Source organism: Catharus ustulatus, chromosome 9, assembly GCF_009819885.2.
Source record: "Catharus ustulatus isolate bCatUst1 chromosome 9, bCatUst1.pri.v2, whole genome shotgun sequence".
Taxonomy (NCBI): Eukaryota; Metazoa; Chordata; class Aves; order Passeriformes; family Turdidae; genus Catharus; species Catharus ustulatus.
Window position 1 is genome coordinate 30,367,032 of NC_046229.1, and position 17,184 is coordinate 30,384,215.

At 44.3% G+C, this 17,184-nt stretch overlaps 1 protein-coding gene across 2 annotated transcripts in view; it reads left to right on the forward strand.

Moving 5' to 3' along the window:
- Positions 1-16,455, forward strand: part of KIFAP3 (kinesin associated protein 3) — a 67,745-nt gene extending 51,290 nt beyond the window's left edge. For both annotated transcript variants that reach the window (XM_033067431.1, XM_033067432.1), the window contains exon 20: positions 15,052-16,455. In XM_033067431.1, coding sequence (XP_032923322.1) covers positions 15,052-15,160 — 109 coding nt within the window. In that variant the 3' untranslated portion in view covers positions 15,161-16,455. The remainder of the gene's footprint in view (positions 1-15,051) is intronic.
- The last annotated feature ends 729 nt before the right edge of the window (positions 16,456-17,184 follow it).

Genomic DNA, 17,184 nt, shown 5'->3' on the forward strand with positions numbered 1-17,184 from the left:
AATCTATGGTCATTTATCAAATTTTAATCACCTTCTGGAGACTAATTACTTTCTTAAGACACAAACATAATAGTGATGGCTAAATACCTTTTAATAGAGATAGCTACAGTAATTTTCTTGCCTTCTGGGGAAGAGGCCACTTTTTAACCTTTCCCAGCTACAGCTAGGTAATAGTACAAACTCTGAGTGCAAAAATCAATTTTTGCTTAATATCTTCAACAGAGTTCTCAAATCTTCTCAGTCTGTAGGTTTGAAAAGATTAATAGTTAGAAATGCTAGAGCTGGCCAGAACTTTTTTTTTTCCCTGAGGAAGTTTTCTCCAGTGCAGGATCCTTTAACCTATAAAATGCAGCAGAGCTGCCATTGCACAATCCTCATTTTCTCTGAGACAAGACCTTTCTGTGTGTGCTGTTCCCAGCATGTGCACTCCCAGCTCTTCCCAACAGAGATCTGACTGAGGCTTCTTCCCAGGAAGCAGTGAGGTTTGGCATGTCAAGCACAACCAGTTTTATGGGGTGACTGCATGTGTCTGTCCTTGGTGGAACATCTTTCCTCTTGCCTGGATTTCCAGCCTAAAGCTGTAGCTGCATGTCTTGTTTTTGCCCTGGCAGGTCATTGGATGTTTTGTGAGCTCGGTGTCTGGAGCCTGTGCTGGCCCCAGGGAAGCTGTGGCTGCTGTTGGCAAATTGCAGAGTGCACAGCTGGGCTCTTGTGTCTGGGCTTGATGGAAACAGTACCTGGCCACAGGTCCTGGTGCTCCAACACTCTCAGTGTGACTTGGCTTTTCTGTAGCTGAGCTAACCACTGTGATGTCTGCATGTGCTAAAAGCCCAAACTGAATGGCAGGAATGCTCATATCTGTGGCCTTTTTGCTCTTGGAAACCCTGATGAAAATCAGGTGGGAGTTTTCACAGTGGAACAACCTGGAGCTGTAGTCTTTCATTGCTGTTGATTGCTGCACTGTGATGTGAATTCCCAGTCAGGAGTCCCAGCTGAACAGCTCCCATCTGGGTCAGGTACAGCAACTACAGCAGATGCTGGCAAATGTGCACCTTGTGAATGATTATCAAAATGCTTTTAAATGGTTGTACCTGTAACTTATGTCCTAATTTGACATTTAGAGCTATATCCCATATAGATCCTCATCTTCAATTAGATTTGCTAAAGGAAGGACTGAAGGAATTGGTGAATTGGTGATCTTGGTGACCCTGCCAGGGAGTGTCTCATCCATCTTCTACTTTCAGTAAAGTTCAGCACAGTTTATTTTGAAATTGGAACATTCCCTTCCCAGCCTTTCAGGAGGTAAGAACCATCTTGCAGGCTGTCTCTGAGGGTGAAATCCCACTCTTAGCAGACAGCAGCAGGGATCAGTGGCAGAACAGACTGTTTCCTGCTCCTTTAGACAAAAAATGTTCTCATGCAGGGTGTGTGCTGAGAGTACCCACATCTCTTTCCTCCTCATTTGAACAGAGGCAGTAATACTTCCCTGTCTTAGAGGTGAACATATAGTGAGTATAAAATCTTTTAATTAATGAAAAGAAAACCTAGAAGAATATAAATTACTATTGCAAGATGATTCTACTTTGACCCATTTTACTGTAGTGATATTTCTTACAGCACTGTGCAGTGCTTCTTTTTCATAATTAAACCTTATTTTAAAAACAAAGCCCAGCTTAGTTGCCTTTGCAATATGTTCAGCAGAGTTGTACTCAGCTTCTGCCATTTGGACACTATTTAATTTGCATTTCCCAGGAGAATTGAATTAGGTTTTATTAGTAAATTGGGCCTATAACCTTGCAGGCAGGTTTTATTAGTTTATCACACATCAGTATTAGCAAATTGTAAATCCCACTGAAACGAATTTGAAAAGACCTTAAAGCCCAGAACCAATGAAGTTTCTGGACTCAAATAAGGGAGTTTATTTTGGTTGGTTTATGTATTTTTTTGTTAGTGGCAGCAGAGTCACCTTTTTTATCTCATTCTGTTGTCCTAACTGTGCCTACATGTTTAGTTTTATAAAAATTAAAGGCACTGACTGTTCCTGGGGAACTGGCAGAGAATTTTGTTCCTCATTGCCTATCCAGGTGCCACATACCCCTGGAACTGAGATTTTGCATGTAAGAGAAATGTGAGAGGGAAGTGGGAACTGCTACCTTCGGAGGATTTTGGAACAAGCTTATTGAAAGCCTTCACTTGACTGCTTCAGGTTCTGCCTGGATCATGGCCTAAAATGACCCAAAGTTCACTGAGTAGTTATTCTCCTTCAGTACTGAAATGTGGCAGTGGTGCTTCCAGAACTGGAAGGTTTCATTGCTAGGAGCTTTTGAATGTGATCTTGAATTTCTTTGTTTCTTACAGTAATTTGTTTCTGCATCAGTACTAAACTAGATGGCTCTCCATCCTTTCCTGGTTTTTTTTTCATATTCCTACTCCTATCACTTCATTATTTTTTTCATACTGTCTTCTCAAAGCTTTGTTTCTAGAAATGCTGCAACCTGATCATATAATCCAGTTTAGGTGTCACTAATAAGTGTCTGACCAATTTCTGCTGTTGTGCTGTAGCCAGTTACTGGAGCATTTTTGAAGACAGGGGTCTGATTATTCCAAAGGATGAAGATTTTGCCCTGTGGCCCATATTCATCAATGGGATTTTCCCAGAGTTTGGAGAACTTTTGCACCACTGAAGGATTAGGGCTGTAATTGAGCAATATCCATAAAAGGACAATATTATTCATATCCAATATTTGATAGACAATAACTTTTGAATGTGCTTGGGTTTTTATTTGTCCCTGTATTCTTAGGATCAGGAGTCCTTGTTCTGATCAAGGGCTGTCCACAGTCCTTGAGAGCTGATAGCCAAGGTGGGCAGGGAAGCACAGGTGGAGGAGGAGAAAGGAAATTACTCCTCCAGTCAGGTGCTGGAGCAGGAGAAGGGAAGTTACTCCCTCAGAGTCAGATACCAGAGCTGGAGCAGGAGAAGGGAAGTTACAGTAATTTCACGATTACAAGCCGCACCTGATTATAAGCTGCATGTTACAATACAGAGTGTGATAAAAGGTATCTGTTCTATCACCATCTGTTGAGGGTGGGGGCAGTGATCCTTATCTCCAAGAGAGATATTCTGCTGATGGGCCATCCATTGAAACCAGGCAGGGCATTGTTTTTTATCTTTTCACAACCCATCCTTCCTCCAGGGAGTCATTTTCTGCTAATGGCCCATTGAGTCCCACTGTGGGACTGATAAAATTACTGCATCCCATTGGGAGTTGCTCCAGCCAGGGGGAAGAGCCCAACATTTCTTACCAAGATAAAAACAGAGGGTTTGGGACACTAAGGGAGCCCTTTCTCCACTGGACTCCAGAGGAAAACCGGATTTCTCCACATCACCACTGGACCTCCGGAGGGAAATTGCACCTTGTACAGGAGCACTGCTCCAACTGAGCCACATCTGTCACTGCAGGAGGATGCAGCCACCATTTAATGGGACTGCTACCAACACCCTGCCTGACGGGGTGTCAGGTTGTACTCTGACTCTGTCAGGGTTTGGAGTTTGTTTCTTTGTAGTGCTGTATTTCTATTTTAATTTCCCTAGAAAAGAACTGTTATTCCTAATTCCCATATTTTTGCCTGAAAGCCCCTTGATTTCAAAATTATAATAATTTGGAGGGAGGGGCTTTACATTCTCCATTTCAAAGAGAAGCTCCTGCCTTTCTCAGCAGACACCTGTCCTCCAAACTAAAACAGCAACTTTTCATTCTTTGTCCATATATAAGCCGCGCCTGATTATAAGTCGCACTTTGGGTTCGGACCAAAATTTTAGTCAAAATGGTGCGGCTTATAATTGTGAAATTACTGTACTCCTCCAGTCAGGTGCCAGAGCAGGAGAAGGGAAGTCACTCCTCCAGTCAGGTGCCAGAGCTGGAGCAGGGCAGGGCTCTCCTCACTGCTCCCACAGTGACCAGACCACACCACCTCACCAAGGTGTGTGGTCTGGAGCCGGGAAGGATCAGGTTGCCCTCGTTTCATTTACTGTAAGAGAGAGGTTTAATTGCTCCCAACAACTGCAGCAGTATGGGAGAGATGAAATAGCTTGCTGGGGAATATTTTAACACAGTTAAAATAGCAGTTTTTTCAGCAAGTTGCAGATGCCATTTGGGAAGAGAATGAGTATTGAGATTTTAATGCACTTCAGCTCTTTTGGAATACAGGATACTTGGGCCTCTTTCAATTGCAGCCACTTCTTATACCTTTTTTTCAGTTGCTTTTTATTTTATTATATTCCACCTGCAGTTGGCCTCATTTAACCATCATGGTTTAGGTGGCTATTAAGAATTTTAAAAGAATACCCAAATGCTGGAGCAGTGAGCTCAAGTACTTTGGAATGTCTTACCAAAAAATCCCCCAAACCTGGGTCTGTCTCTTCTGAAATGTACCATTAATTAATTCCCACATTCTGTCTGCTGCTCAGTCCCTCCAGATGTGCTACTAGGAATAGACTGGCTCCCTGGTTACAAGCCATCTGGGCTCTGTAAACTGATTTGCACTTATATTAAACAATAAGTGAACAGAATGCGGAAGAGTTATTAAAGCAAATGTACATTGCTTATAAATCTCAAAGTAAAATATTAAAATGTAGTAAAGGGGAATGGAATGTGCAAATGAAGACCTGCTTGTTTTTAATGAGTTTAGCTGTGACCTTCTCGATTTCAACCAAAAGAAAAGAATTTTATTTTTCTCTTTAAAAATAAAAAAAAAGAAAAAGAAACTATAAAACTGCTTACAGAAGTATCTGAGACAAAAACAAGGAAATATAATGTTCTAAACTTGACTGGTCCAAACCACTCAAGCTGCTGTGACAGCTCATAAAACTGAGAGTAGTTTTTAACTGGACTCTGTTTTACATTGCCAGAGTGAATTTTCCTTGCAGGAAGTAGCCAGAAGGTTTATTTAGTTTCCAGACTGCTGCTTTGATCTTTCCATTCTGTCACTTCTCAGGTTACATAGCCCTTTTTCACTGCAGTAAATCTGCAACAGTTAATGAGAATAAAATTTCCTCCTTCTCACTGATCACATGCTGTTAAATGCCAAACCACAGCCAGCAGCATATTTGCAGAATTCGGCTGCACTGTACAAAAACAGCACAATCAGTTTAATCTTGTTGGTTTTGTAATTCATTTTATTGAGCTTTCCTTTTTCAAGTGACCTATTTTATCAAGACAAGTGGTTGCAAGGCCAGATCTGGAAGAAAGATTTAAAACTGTAATAAAGTGAGGGGTGTTTTGTGTGCTGGGTTTAAGCATGCTCACAGGATTCAAAATTAAACTTAAAATGAGGAGTTTTAAAAAGGCCCATATATCAGTGGGATATTTCTTGTGGTTATTATCTGAACTGAACATGTGCTCTGAACCAGTCTCTAGCATAAAAATTACTACATCAAATTAATTTCTTTGCCAAATACTTAAAATTGTTCTGATTCTAAAATTTTATTCTGATTCTGTGTTTATCAGCCTTAGCCATCCAACTCCAAAGACTGACCCACCCTTTTCCCTCTGGAAAGCTAAGATGATGGTTTTTTAACTCTGAGATTTTAAAAAATAATAAATTGGCTTATGGAGTTTATTTGCCTTCTGGGTTTTGAGCTTTTTAAATTTTATTTTGTCCAATACTCCCTGATCAACCTTTTTGGTCTGGAAGCATTTGATTTTTAATTTAAATTGAGTTTTTTATATATTAGTGCTACTCCAAGATACAGATCTCCAAGAACACATTCCTTATCTGTATTTGTATCTCCTTGTTTCCTGATGTATCCAGTGTTATTCCTAAGAAAAAAAGGTTGGTAAGAGACATTGAGATTTATTTTCATCTTAATTCTCAGTAAAGTCATTGCTGATTTGGGGTAGATCTTGACAAGATTTCACTAGGGCCCTGTGCTGATATATAAAAGTGTTTGAAATCAGTTTTGAAATAATCTGTGGTGGTAAAAAATATTTCAAGTTTCTTCATCAGTAATAACTGCAACTCCATTTGCTGTGTGTGCTGGAGCGAGTACTGCAAATCCCCCAGCAATGTTAACTTTCAGAAAAGGCTTTGAAAGCTTTTATTGGCTGCAGCTGCAAGTCAGAGCAGAACAGATTTCTTGATTCTCCCTCCCTCCTTCCCTCCAGCATCTGGATTCTCATCCACACTGGGCTACCCTGCAGACAGCACCATGTCACCAGTGCCCTGTGGCCTTGGCTTCTCCAGGCTCTGGTGCTCAGCAGGGAACTTCTGTCCCCATTTTCCTTGAAGGACAGAACTGAGTGGCTGTGCTTGGGCTTGAGGAGTTTGTATAAACATTTAAAGGGAAAATTCTCCACCAACAAGCTGCATTTTTGCTTCAGCTGCTCGTCTCTGAGTATATTTTCAGTGAGCTGCTCTAGCACAGGAAGCAAGGAACACTTCTGTGTGGAAATGGGAGGGCTTGTGGGAGTTGGAGCAGATCCTGCTCTGTCAGTGACACCAGTCATCTCTGTGAAGCTTCAGCATCTTACTTTGCTCAGGCAGTTGCCTGAAGCTTTCTGTACCCAGCCTGACTGAGCTTGCTGGAGACAATTAAAGAGAGGTGTGAAAGCTTCCCAAGGCAGGCCTATCCCTAGTTCACGTTAAGGCAATGCACTCCTCAGTTTAGGGAGCTGACACATACACTTTGGACTGCAAGGAGAGAGGGGGGGAAAAGACATCTTGCTTTTTATTGCCTGTTCCTCTGGGCTTTTTAAATTTGTATTAGTTCTTAATTAATTCTTAAGAAATGGATGTGTCTAATCAGTGGGTTTGGACAGTTGTTGAGCCAACAGCACAGGAGATGTTTCTGTCAGGCTTAGAATGGAAAGCCAGAGCTCTTGATTTCTGTTCCAGCTCTGTCTGCACTTGACCTTTTAAGAAATCCTGTAGAGAATGGCTGAGAAGCTCCCTGTCTGTGTGGCAGAGCTGTGAGCCTGGCTGCAGGGCTGCTGCAGGAGCTCTCCCAATGCCCTTCAAAGGAACAGTGTGGCTGCATGAAACAACTGCAGCCTTGGAGCTGCTGTTTTGCCCCCTGCCTCTGGGGATTGGTTGCTTTTCTAGCAGAGCAGAAATAAACTTTTCTTTTCCTAAAGGGTTTTACAGAATAAGCAAAAGTCTTTTCTGTCTATGTCAGTCTAATTTGAGTCTTCTCATTACTGTAGTTTGTCATTTGGCTGTCTTTAATGTCTGGGGTGTTTTCTCTTCCAATACTCCAATGGGAAACTGAGGTCATGGAGAAAAGGAGCAACTTGTCCAGGATCACACAGCAGGTAACTGACAGGGCAAGAAACTGAGGCCAAGTCCCAGGCTGTGTTTGCAGAGCAGGGATGGCAGGAGCTGCAGCTTTCAAACAAGACTTTGCACTGAATTTGGCTAAGCAAGGTCATTTGTTTTTGGTTCAGTGCTTTCTTACTGTTCAGTTGGGAATTTTTTTTTTTTTTTTTTTTTTATGCCTGCCCCCAGTGAATTTTGGCATGGTTATTGCTTGGTGCATAGCTGGAGCCTGACACAGAGACGCAGTGCTCATTTCTCCACCATTGTCAGCTTTCCATTTGTTTGTAATTAAATGGGAGAAACAGCAGTATTGTGCTGAGATACAACTGGGCAACAAGTCCAGAAGCAATTGGAAACTTTAAGTCATTAAGTACACTGAAGAAAGCTGGATCACATGGAAGGACAGACATGATCATATCCATAAAAGCTGTATTATGATGCACGAGGGAACTGAAGTATTATTGCACAGGTTCATTTGGATATTTTCTGTCTTGTGAGCAGATGCAATATTACTATTTAAGGGACATTAACATTTAATGCTTGTGTAGAGATAGACTTGGGTGATTGATGCAGTGGGCACAGTCACAGACACTGCCACAAAACTCCCCTCCCACTTTTGAGCCTGAGGAACAGAAAACATGAAAAAAAAAAAGCTTCACAGATAGGGGAGAAAAACTTGGGGTCATGAGAGGCAGAATTTAGGAGACTTGTGGTTAATAGTTTAACGTCATTACCAGTACTGGGAGAATCTACTGTTACAAGACATTGCATAAAGAAACATTGTTTTTTCCTAAGGCTTCTCCATAACCCATGGTTTGTGCTCTTGCTCTCTGAAGGACAGAAATTTATGGTCAGTGAAGGCAAACCAGAGGTAACTGGTTTGTAGGAGGAAATGGGATCATCATCTAAATCTCTGGACTTAAAGCAAGGGCAAAAGCAGCAGGCCTGTGCCCTTTACCCTGCCATGGCTGGTGTTGGGAGAATGGGATCCAGCTGCCAGGGGATATCAGCAGAAAGGCCACTGAGCCTTGGTTCCAGTGTGATGGCTCCTTGGTACCTGCAGAGGATAGCAAAATGTGTCATACCTGCAGACAGCTTTGGAAGCTGGAGGCCTGTATGTGTTCTGTGGAACTGAAAACCATTTCCCACCTGCTGTGCTTGGATGCACACTGTGCCCTAATCCCTGCTAGTGCAGTGGGTCAGGGCTGGATGTCCCCAGCTCCCCCTGCCTTTCCGTGCCTGTCTCTGTACAGAGGAAACCTGGGGAGGGAGGAAGGGAGGGAGCTGCAGCATTCACCAACCAGGCTGCTAATTGGGCTGGCAGGGCTGAGCACCCCCTGTGTGGTTATACTGCCCTGCACTGCAGTCCTTGTCTCAGAGCAGCACTCATCAACACTTTAGGAACAAACAAAAACACTGAGATGAGGGGAAAAATACAGCCTTTGCTGCTGGCAAACTTGTGTGTCTTGTTGGCAAGTGTTCTAATCAGTGAACTGCATCTCATTTGTACAGGTTATAATGCTGTGCTTGTCTTGAGATTAGAGCCTGGTGTGCCACTCCTGTGGCTCTGGCACCTCCTGAGGGGAAAGTACAGCCTTCAGTATTCATCTGAACATGATCTGTTTTATCTGTTACACACAGGAGCATGATCCAGCATTGTGGAATACAGGGGTTCATGGCATGAGAGTTTATAAGGGAATACAGGATGGGAACTGTACTGTCACACATGAGTAGATTCATGGAAGAGAAAATTTAGGATTTCCACGTGATGTGCAGCTGAAATTCTGAATGCCTGCCTGGGCTGAGGTGGGGATGGCTCAGGAGTGAAGACTGATTTTTAGAAACAATAATAGCCAGTGTTTAGAGGGAGAAGGTACAGAGGAAGCAGTGGGACTGCTGTGAACTGTACTGATAGCAGGCTTCTGAAAGATGCTCAGGACCCCTCTGGTTCTAAGCCCTTTCTCTGATCCTCAGGAGGAGTTTTGGAAAGCTGCAGGTGTGGTCAGAGGTGCCACATGTGTCAACAGAGGCTGCCTGTTTACACCTGCATGTAAACCCTCCTGCATGTGGAGAACTTGGGTGTGAGTCCTTCTTTAGGATTGGTAGGGTTGCTGATGAGTTGAGAGTTGCAGGTAGTGTTTGGTTGGTCTTAGCAAGGTCAGAGGATATACATAATTAAAAATCTATAGATTTTATTTTTAATAAGCTTATAAATCTTGTATCCCCACTATGTAGCTGAGAGCCTCTGAGATATGAGGGCTTGTTGATGCAGAGTAAGGAGAGAGGATTGACAGGGTTTTAGAAAAAGTTTAGAATGAAAAGAATTAGACATGAAATACTGGCTCTGGTGGAAGCACTGTGTGTGTTTAGGTTGCAGTTCATTTCCAGAGGACAGTGATTCCAGGGTGCTTTAATTTTGGGCAGAAACAAATGAAACTTTGGCCCTAAAGTGTGAGCTCCTAAACTGGTACTTCACCCTCCAAGGCTTTCCAGGGTCACTGTCACCTACACAGGCAGTGACAGTCTTACAGCACACTCTGGTCCAATGTGCCAAACTGCCTCATACCTGTTTCCAGGCAGTGCTTACTGCTGGGCTCTCTGCAAGATCCATAGATCCTACTGGGAAGCTTTCAGTTGGATTTCAAGTGTTTACTTTTGACCAAGAATCTCCCCAGTGATGCTGCTTTTACCTTTCTAGGCCCTGCTTATGCTGGAGAAATTAGCACTTGGGAATTAGGCTGTGGTTGGAGAGCCCCTGGCAGCAGGAGCACTGGTCCCAGTGTGAGCACTGGTGTGAACAGGGTGGGGTGTGCAGTGTCAGGGGAGCTCTGGGGTCACTCTGCACGCAGATGTTAATTACTCAGGTATTAATTACCCAGCCCTGCCCAGGCTCACCAGTCTCTCCTGATACCCTGGGGAGCAGCACAGACCCCTGCAGGGGAGCCCCAGCAGAGGATTCCCCATGGAATGCTCCTTGTGGGAACCTGCTGAGCCTTGCACACATCCCAGGAAGCCTGTCTAGTTCAGGATTCTGTGGATGCAGCAGGATGCTGGCTGCCATTTCATGTTGAGTGAGAGGACACAACTGGTCTTCACAGCCTGAATTTTGTCAGGGCACCTAAGATCCTACATGAGCATATGAATTTGGATGCTCTGAATCAGAGCAAGCATCAATAAGCAGGGCTGTTAAGAAATCTCTCCTCACTCATGCACATCAGGAACATTTTCCTCTTCGGCATGTGTTGCTCAGTTCCCTAGCAGTACAAGCAAATTGGAAAGTTCAGCTGTCATTTGGGGAAGGTCATAGATCACACTAGCAGCCTGAGTAATCCAAGAGGTTTTAAGTATCACAGCATTTAGTTTAAAGTGAAATTTGCTCTGACAGGGGCTGGCAGACCAATAGGAAAAAGAAATATTTGTGCTTGGAGAAGTGCATGTGTAGAGACCTCGAGTATAACTGATGGCTGGAAGTGATTTCAGTCTAAAAAAAACAAATCATTAAGAGAGTGCATAGGGGTAAAATACACAGTTCATATTTTAAAGGGTCTCAAAATGAACCAGCAACTGAGGTTAGCAGTACATGGTAATTAGCTGGGCTGTTCACTGTTTAACTCCATCAGCCCCAGGCGTGGGGCTGAGCTTTGCACAAGAGCACAGTTGTGCTGTGCCAGGGCGGCGAGCGCCGCTCTGAGCGCAGGCGTGGCTGTGACACAGAGCTGCTGCAGTGACTGAGCCGTGGCTCAGCACCTGAGGCTGCTCTGGGATCCACAGCCACTCCACAGCTGCAGGGCTGCATGCACTTCTGCCTGCCCAGTTACACAGCAGTGGGAGGAAAAATACTAACTCAGGTGTGAGTATTGTTGCCCCAAGAGATAATTAAGTGTCCCAAATTTAGGCTTGGTGCTTGCTGTGCTGAGCACTGAGTTTCCTGGTAGATGCTGTAGCGTAAAGCCAACAACACATTTTTCATAGGAGCAAGCCTTGAGGTTGATTGCTGGTATAAATCTGAGCACACATGGCACAGATCATGATCTCAGGCCAGTCGTTATCCACCAAGTGTTTACAGCCGCAGAACTGCCCTCTCTGCTGGCTCTCCCCTTCTGCTGCTCTTGGCAGAAGGGGCAAGGATTCATCAGGACTTGTTTTGAAATCCGTCCTCACCTCGCTGGGTTCTGCCCTTGGCCTGGCAGCCTCTCTAGGCACGTGTTGGCTCACTGCTTGTCCTACCCCTGTGTCACCTCCTGGGCTCAGGACCCTTCCCTTGAGCTCCCACAGGCCCCGTGCTGCAGGCTGCCAGTGCAAACAATCCAACAGCAAAGCTGGTGTGCTTCAAGAGCACCAACGTGCAAAAATGAAGCCAGTTTTTTTCAAGCATGGTCAAGACTTCATTTGCTTCAAGGAAATATTTAGATAGGAGAGAGCAGTGATTTGATCAAGGTGTTTTAATGTGATTTTCTGTTTTGTTTTGGGTTTTTTTTCCTTGACTGTCCAAAGCAGTTATCAGCTGATCCATCTCTTCCAGTTTTCTTCAGGACACTAACATATGTCTGAACCATTTGGAAATAACTGATACTCCTCAAAGTTTAAACTCCAGGGATTTTTACCTAATTACTTACACATTTATAAAAAAAATTAAAAACTGATTTGTTGAGAATGTGATTGAAACCATATTTTCTCTGCTCTTGTTATCAGTTTAAATACATTTAGAAGTTCTTTGAGTAAGGATTACTGAGCTGGAAGTGGCTGGAAGAGCTGAGCCTGCAGGGATAGAGGCCCATTGCCACCGTGTGGCTCAGGGCGTTATTACACCTCACTGCCAAGGGCTGGTTTAGCTTGGGGTGTGTACACGAAGGAGTTCAGGACAGGTTTCAGGTTCCTGGTGTTGTTGTGTCCCTCTCTGCCACAGGAAACCTGAGGATGGCACTGCTGTGAGCCCGGGCATGGTTGCTGCGAGCTTGACTTGCAGTCAGCAGCCCTGGGCACCCACTGCCTCCTCACTCACCTGAATATCATTCCAGAAGGAGTTTTGCAGAAATTCTACCACACCTGCGCTAAAAACAACTTACCCACAACTAACCTTGTTACAGTCACAGAAAACATCATGGGAAGATAAACCCAGAAAATTTTTCTGTTAAAATAGCTCTTCATTATAAATCAACTGTAGATGTTTTAAGGATATTTGGAGGAAAGTAATGAATTTAAAGGTAGCCTTAAAGGTCCTGCTTCTCTGCAGTGTGTCTGGTGTCACTGGGAATGTGTAGAAGCACAACAGAACCGGACCCTGTGCTTCCAATTCCCACTGTGCCTTCTTTTGGTACATTGTTAGCTTGTGGCACTGACAGTACTGAAGGAACCCTTAAGGAATTGGCATTGGTTGATAGAAGTTTGTTAACTGGTTTGTTTGCTGAACTGCCAAACTGGTCAGCTTCATGCTTGTCCTTGTGGGCTTGCTCTCAGGAGCTTTGGGCCTGATAGGGAGACACTGCAGCCAAAGGCAGCCTGGGTGAGGTCTGTCTGTCTGTCTGTCTGTCTGTCCCTTTGCACACTGCAAACCACTGACAGAGGAGAGGCAGGGACTGGCTAAGGTGAGTGCTCAGTGTGGGGTTTCTGGAGATGAGAGATAAACATAAAGTAACAGGATTTCTCTTAATCCCTTCTTTCAGGAGTCTTTCAAAGCTTCAGGCCTGATAATGAGAAAGCTGTTGTTTGCCAGGTACAAAGGAGGCATCTGGGGAAGGTGCCTCAGAGGTCACCAGCTCATTTCCTAATGGGCTTGGAAAAGGGTAAGAGGACTTTGGAGTGGATACAGGAAGGAATGGGTGGCCAGAGGAATGCATTCACAGAGCTTTGCACCACTGCAGAACACACCAGGACCACTCTGCTGTGCTGAAGGGCTGAGCAGCCTGCAAGGTGGGGCTACTGGCTCTGTGCAGGAGTTGGGAGATGGGTGTTGCCTGCTCAGATACACACAGGCACATGTGGAAATACAAAGCATTTTCAGGACACAGCATTTCTCAATATACATCCAAGGAAAACAGTGCTTATTTTACTCTGCAGTTTGTCCCTTCCATCTCAGAGGACAAATCTCAGCCTCACCTTCCCCTGACTATCAGGATAGCCCTGAGTGAACTCATTTTCTGAGAAACCAGGCACTAGGGATCCTTTTCTAGGACCTCACGGAGATACAATTCAAGGAAAGTGCCTTTGTGAGGACAGTGATGGACATGGTCCCCCCCCATGCAGCTGAGCCCTTTCAGCCCAACCAATTGAGCAGTGCCAGCTCCTTGCAGAGCCAGGGCCTGGGGCCCACCCATTGTACATCTTCTGCAGGGGTCGTTCTTTCCCAGCCTTGACTGTTGCATAACCCATGTTCCATATGGATAATTGGCAGTAATGAGCTTCAGCTTTTCCCCACTCCAAAAGCACTTTGGTTCTTTGTGTTTTGACAGTCTTCAGAGGGGAAGTTCGGCTCCTTTCAATGCTTCTTTAGTCAGACAATAAATCAGGATCCTTTTCCATTTGTCCCCCTACTGAAGTGGAAGCTAAGAAGTGACACAGCTATGAATAGGCAGTAATCCAGTGTCTTGGGCAATGCTCGTTTTTCCTCTACCTCCTGCAGGAGCTATTGTTGAGTATGAAATATGTGCCACTTTTCCCTATGCAGTTCTTGTGTTTCGGTATCTAACTCATTGCTGTGGGGCTTTTTAGGTGTAAAAGATGCTGTTTTACATAAAAAATAATTATTCTGACTCATTAGTCCACAGCTTTTCAGTACATGATTAATTCCTTCTGCCATTTGGCTGCTGGTCTTGTATCCCACCAGAAGCACCATCTTTTCCCAGATACTCACTTTTGGCTGGTGTTCTCCATACACCTCAAAAATGGACTGAAGGCAGGGAGTGACACTCTTCAGATGTGCTGTGTAGGGCAGGGTTACAACAGGTTTTGCCAGAAGCCTGAAGGACATGATAACTTCAGTGTACAGATGGAGACACTGAGTCATGGAAGTAAAGTGCTTGGATAGCAAATCTGTGAAAGGAGGGAAGAGAAGACTTTGGATCTCCTGGGATTCCTCTTGGCCCTGAAAGCCTTTCCCTGACTGGACCTGCACTGGTGTCTCTGCAGCATTTCTTTTCCCATCAGGGGTGTCCAGAAGGGGAGCACAGCTGCCAATGTTTCCTTACAAAACCATCTCTGTGGCAGTGATGCCTTAGGATTTTAGCCTGTATATTTTTCGTATATTTGCAATCCTGCAGTTCTTTAGTGTATAAATCTAAACTCCATACCCAGTGTCAGCTGCTGTTCTCCCATTTTGGTCAGACACAACAATTCCACTCTGGAATCAAGGACACCTCACTGTCTGAGGTCCTCAGAGATGGAAACAAAAGTGAGTTTTGGTAGAGAGCAAACTTGGGGTAAAATGACTTCATCACCTGAAGCTGTAATTGGAAGATGAATCCCCAATATGCAAATGGACCAAACTTACAAAAGTGTAAAAACTTGTGACCCATCATCCATTTTGGGTGTAGTCTCTGGGGTAGGATTTGTCTGCCCAAATGTACCTGAAGGCCCTTCAATAAATATAAATAAACTGGTTTTTACTCCCGTAATTTTGTCTGACCTCTGTTTTTAGGTGAGCCCAAAAAGGCATCAGCAGGAGAAGCTGAAGCCACCAGCACTGGTGTCCCTTCCATCCCATACAAGCCCCTGCAGTTTGTCTCTCCTTGTGTTTTGCAGCATTGGAGTGGATGGGTTTGGTCAGAGCACGGGGGTTCCCGGGCGCCCGGCGACCGCCTACGGCTACCGGCCCGACGAGCCCTTCTACTACAGCTACGGAGCACGGTGAGCCTGCAGCAGCACCCTGCAGCAGCACCCTGCCTGCAGCACCCTGCCCTGCTCCTGCATGACTGCACCACCATGGCTCCAGCTCTCTGTATCCTTTGGCATGTGTAGCTCCACAGAAATTCAGCCTTTCTGGGTCCGGTGTGTTAGTGACGGTGTTTACTCTTTGGTTGCTCTTTGTTGTTATTATTTTTTGTACAGTAACTGTGACTTGAAAGCAGGAATTGGGAACTACTGGACTGGAAAGTGTCACATTATGTATATTAAGCTACTAATTTAATTTCTATTAAATACAAAAACCTGTGTGGTCAGCAGTGGTGAATGTGTTTCTAACCAATGTTTAGTGTGTTTTACAAGGCACTTAAGAAGAGTGCTCCATGTGCAGTGTGTTTAACATGGACTGCTTCCCTCTCACATTTCAGTCACAGAACACCACTAAGCCCCAGCATCTCCTGGCACTGCCCTGACACATAGTTTGGACCAAAGTCCAGTCCTGGGTCTGAACACTTTAATAATGGAAAGATGGCACAGATTCACTCCCCTGCAGCTTCAGACATTTACAGTCTATTTTAAATGCTTGAAAACACTTAAAATTAGAAACTACACAACAGAATACCTTTAGCTTAGTGTTTAAACAGAGTTCTGTGGGCTGAGAGAAAGCAGCCACATCCATCCTGAGGGCCAGCAAGAGCAAGAAACACTGTACCTTGGTTCAGAATCCAGAGGCAGAGCCTTTAGCCCAGCTTTCCTGTCTGGAAACACAAATCCATGCTGTCCTGCTCCTTTCTGGGGTTTAAGCTGGATCTAAGCAGGGATGAGTGAGCAGCAGAGTCAGGGCAGGAGCCCTTCATGCTGGACTTGCAGTGTGGTGAGTGGTTTATGTCATGTTTTGGAACAACCTGCAAACAGAATTCAGGCTGAAGCTGTTCTTCAGCTGTGCGTGGCCACTGTCACAGACAGAAGAAAGGAATGATAATGCCCTCTCTGCCACAGCTACCAAGGCAGCAGTTCAAAATTTCACTTTTTAAAAGAAAAATTACCTCTACCTCATCCTTTTTCTTTTGTTAATGCCTATTGATTAGCAGATTTATTCTTCTTCTTCTTCCTCCCTCCTTTATGGCTTAAACAGAAAGTTGACTTGCATCAGGGGCTGATCCTACAAACCCAGGAATTCCATAAGACTGGGGTCTGTGCTGGGAAGGTGATCTTCAAAGGCATGGGATTGTTTGGGGAATCTGACAAACTCTTAGTCTTATACTTCAGAAATAGCTTTGAAATAAAAATTGTTTTGAAACCCTGTGTTATCTTTACAAAGTGTGCAAGTACTTTTATGAGCACCATTACTCCCTGTGTTTCAAGCTGCATGACTGGAAACGAGTCTAAAATTAGCCATGGTATTTCACAGCAGTTTTCAGCCCTCTCCCTGTGCTGGCTTCTTGTTCAGGGCTTCACTCACTGGAGGTAGGTGCAAGAACAGCGTTGCCAAGATTGAGTAGTGTTTTAAAAATTATTTTCTCTACCATTTTTAACTAATTCTTTCACAGTTTATTAGAACAGGTAAGATCTCACTAAGAAATATGGCAGAAAACTTGAACTACACTAACAGGTTTCCAGTGTTGTCCTTTGTTCTGAGCCCACACTGGATTTGCCCAGAGGTTGTGCCACCTTTATTCAAAAGCTTTCAGATATTGTAACAGTTATAGCTGTGAGAGAAATTCCCCAAACTGCACACTCAGGCTTTTCTTCTGAGACTGGCACTCGCTCGTCAGGCTTTTCCAGAAATTAGTGTGAAGTTATTTAAAGCAGTTGCCCTTCTCATGGAATGTGTTTTGGGGGGAAAAAACCAAATGAAGTGGGTCCTTGGAGTATTTGCAAACTATCAATGAAACTGAAGGAGCCTTTAATTGGAAGCTCCAGGTTAACGAGGAGCTGCACTGGAGCTCCAGTGAAGGGTGGGTGTCTGTAATTGTAATACAGTTGTGACCATGCTGAGAATAAATGGCAGTGGAAAAATCTCTGGCTGCATTT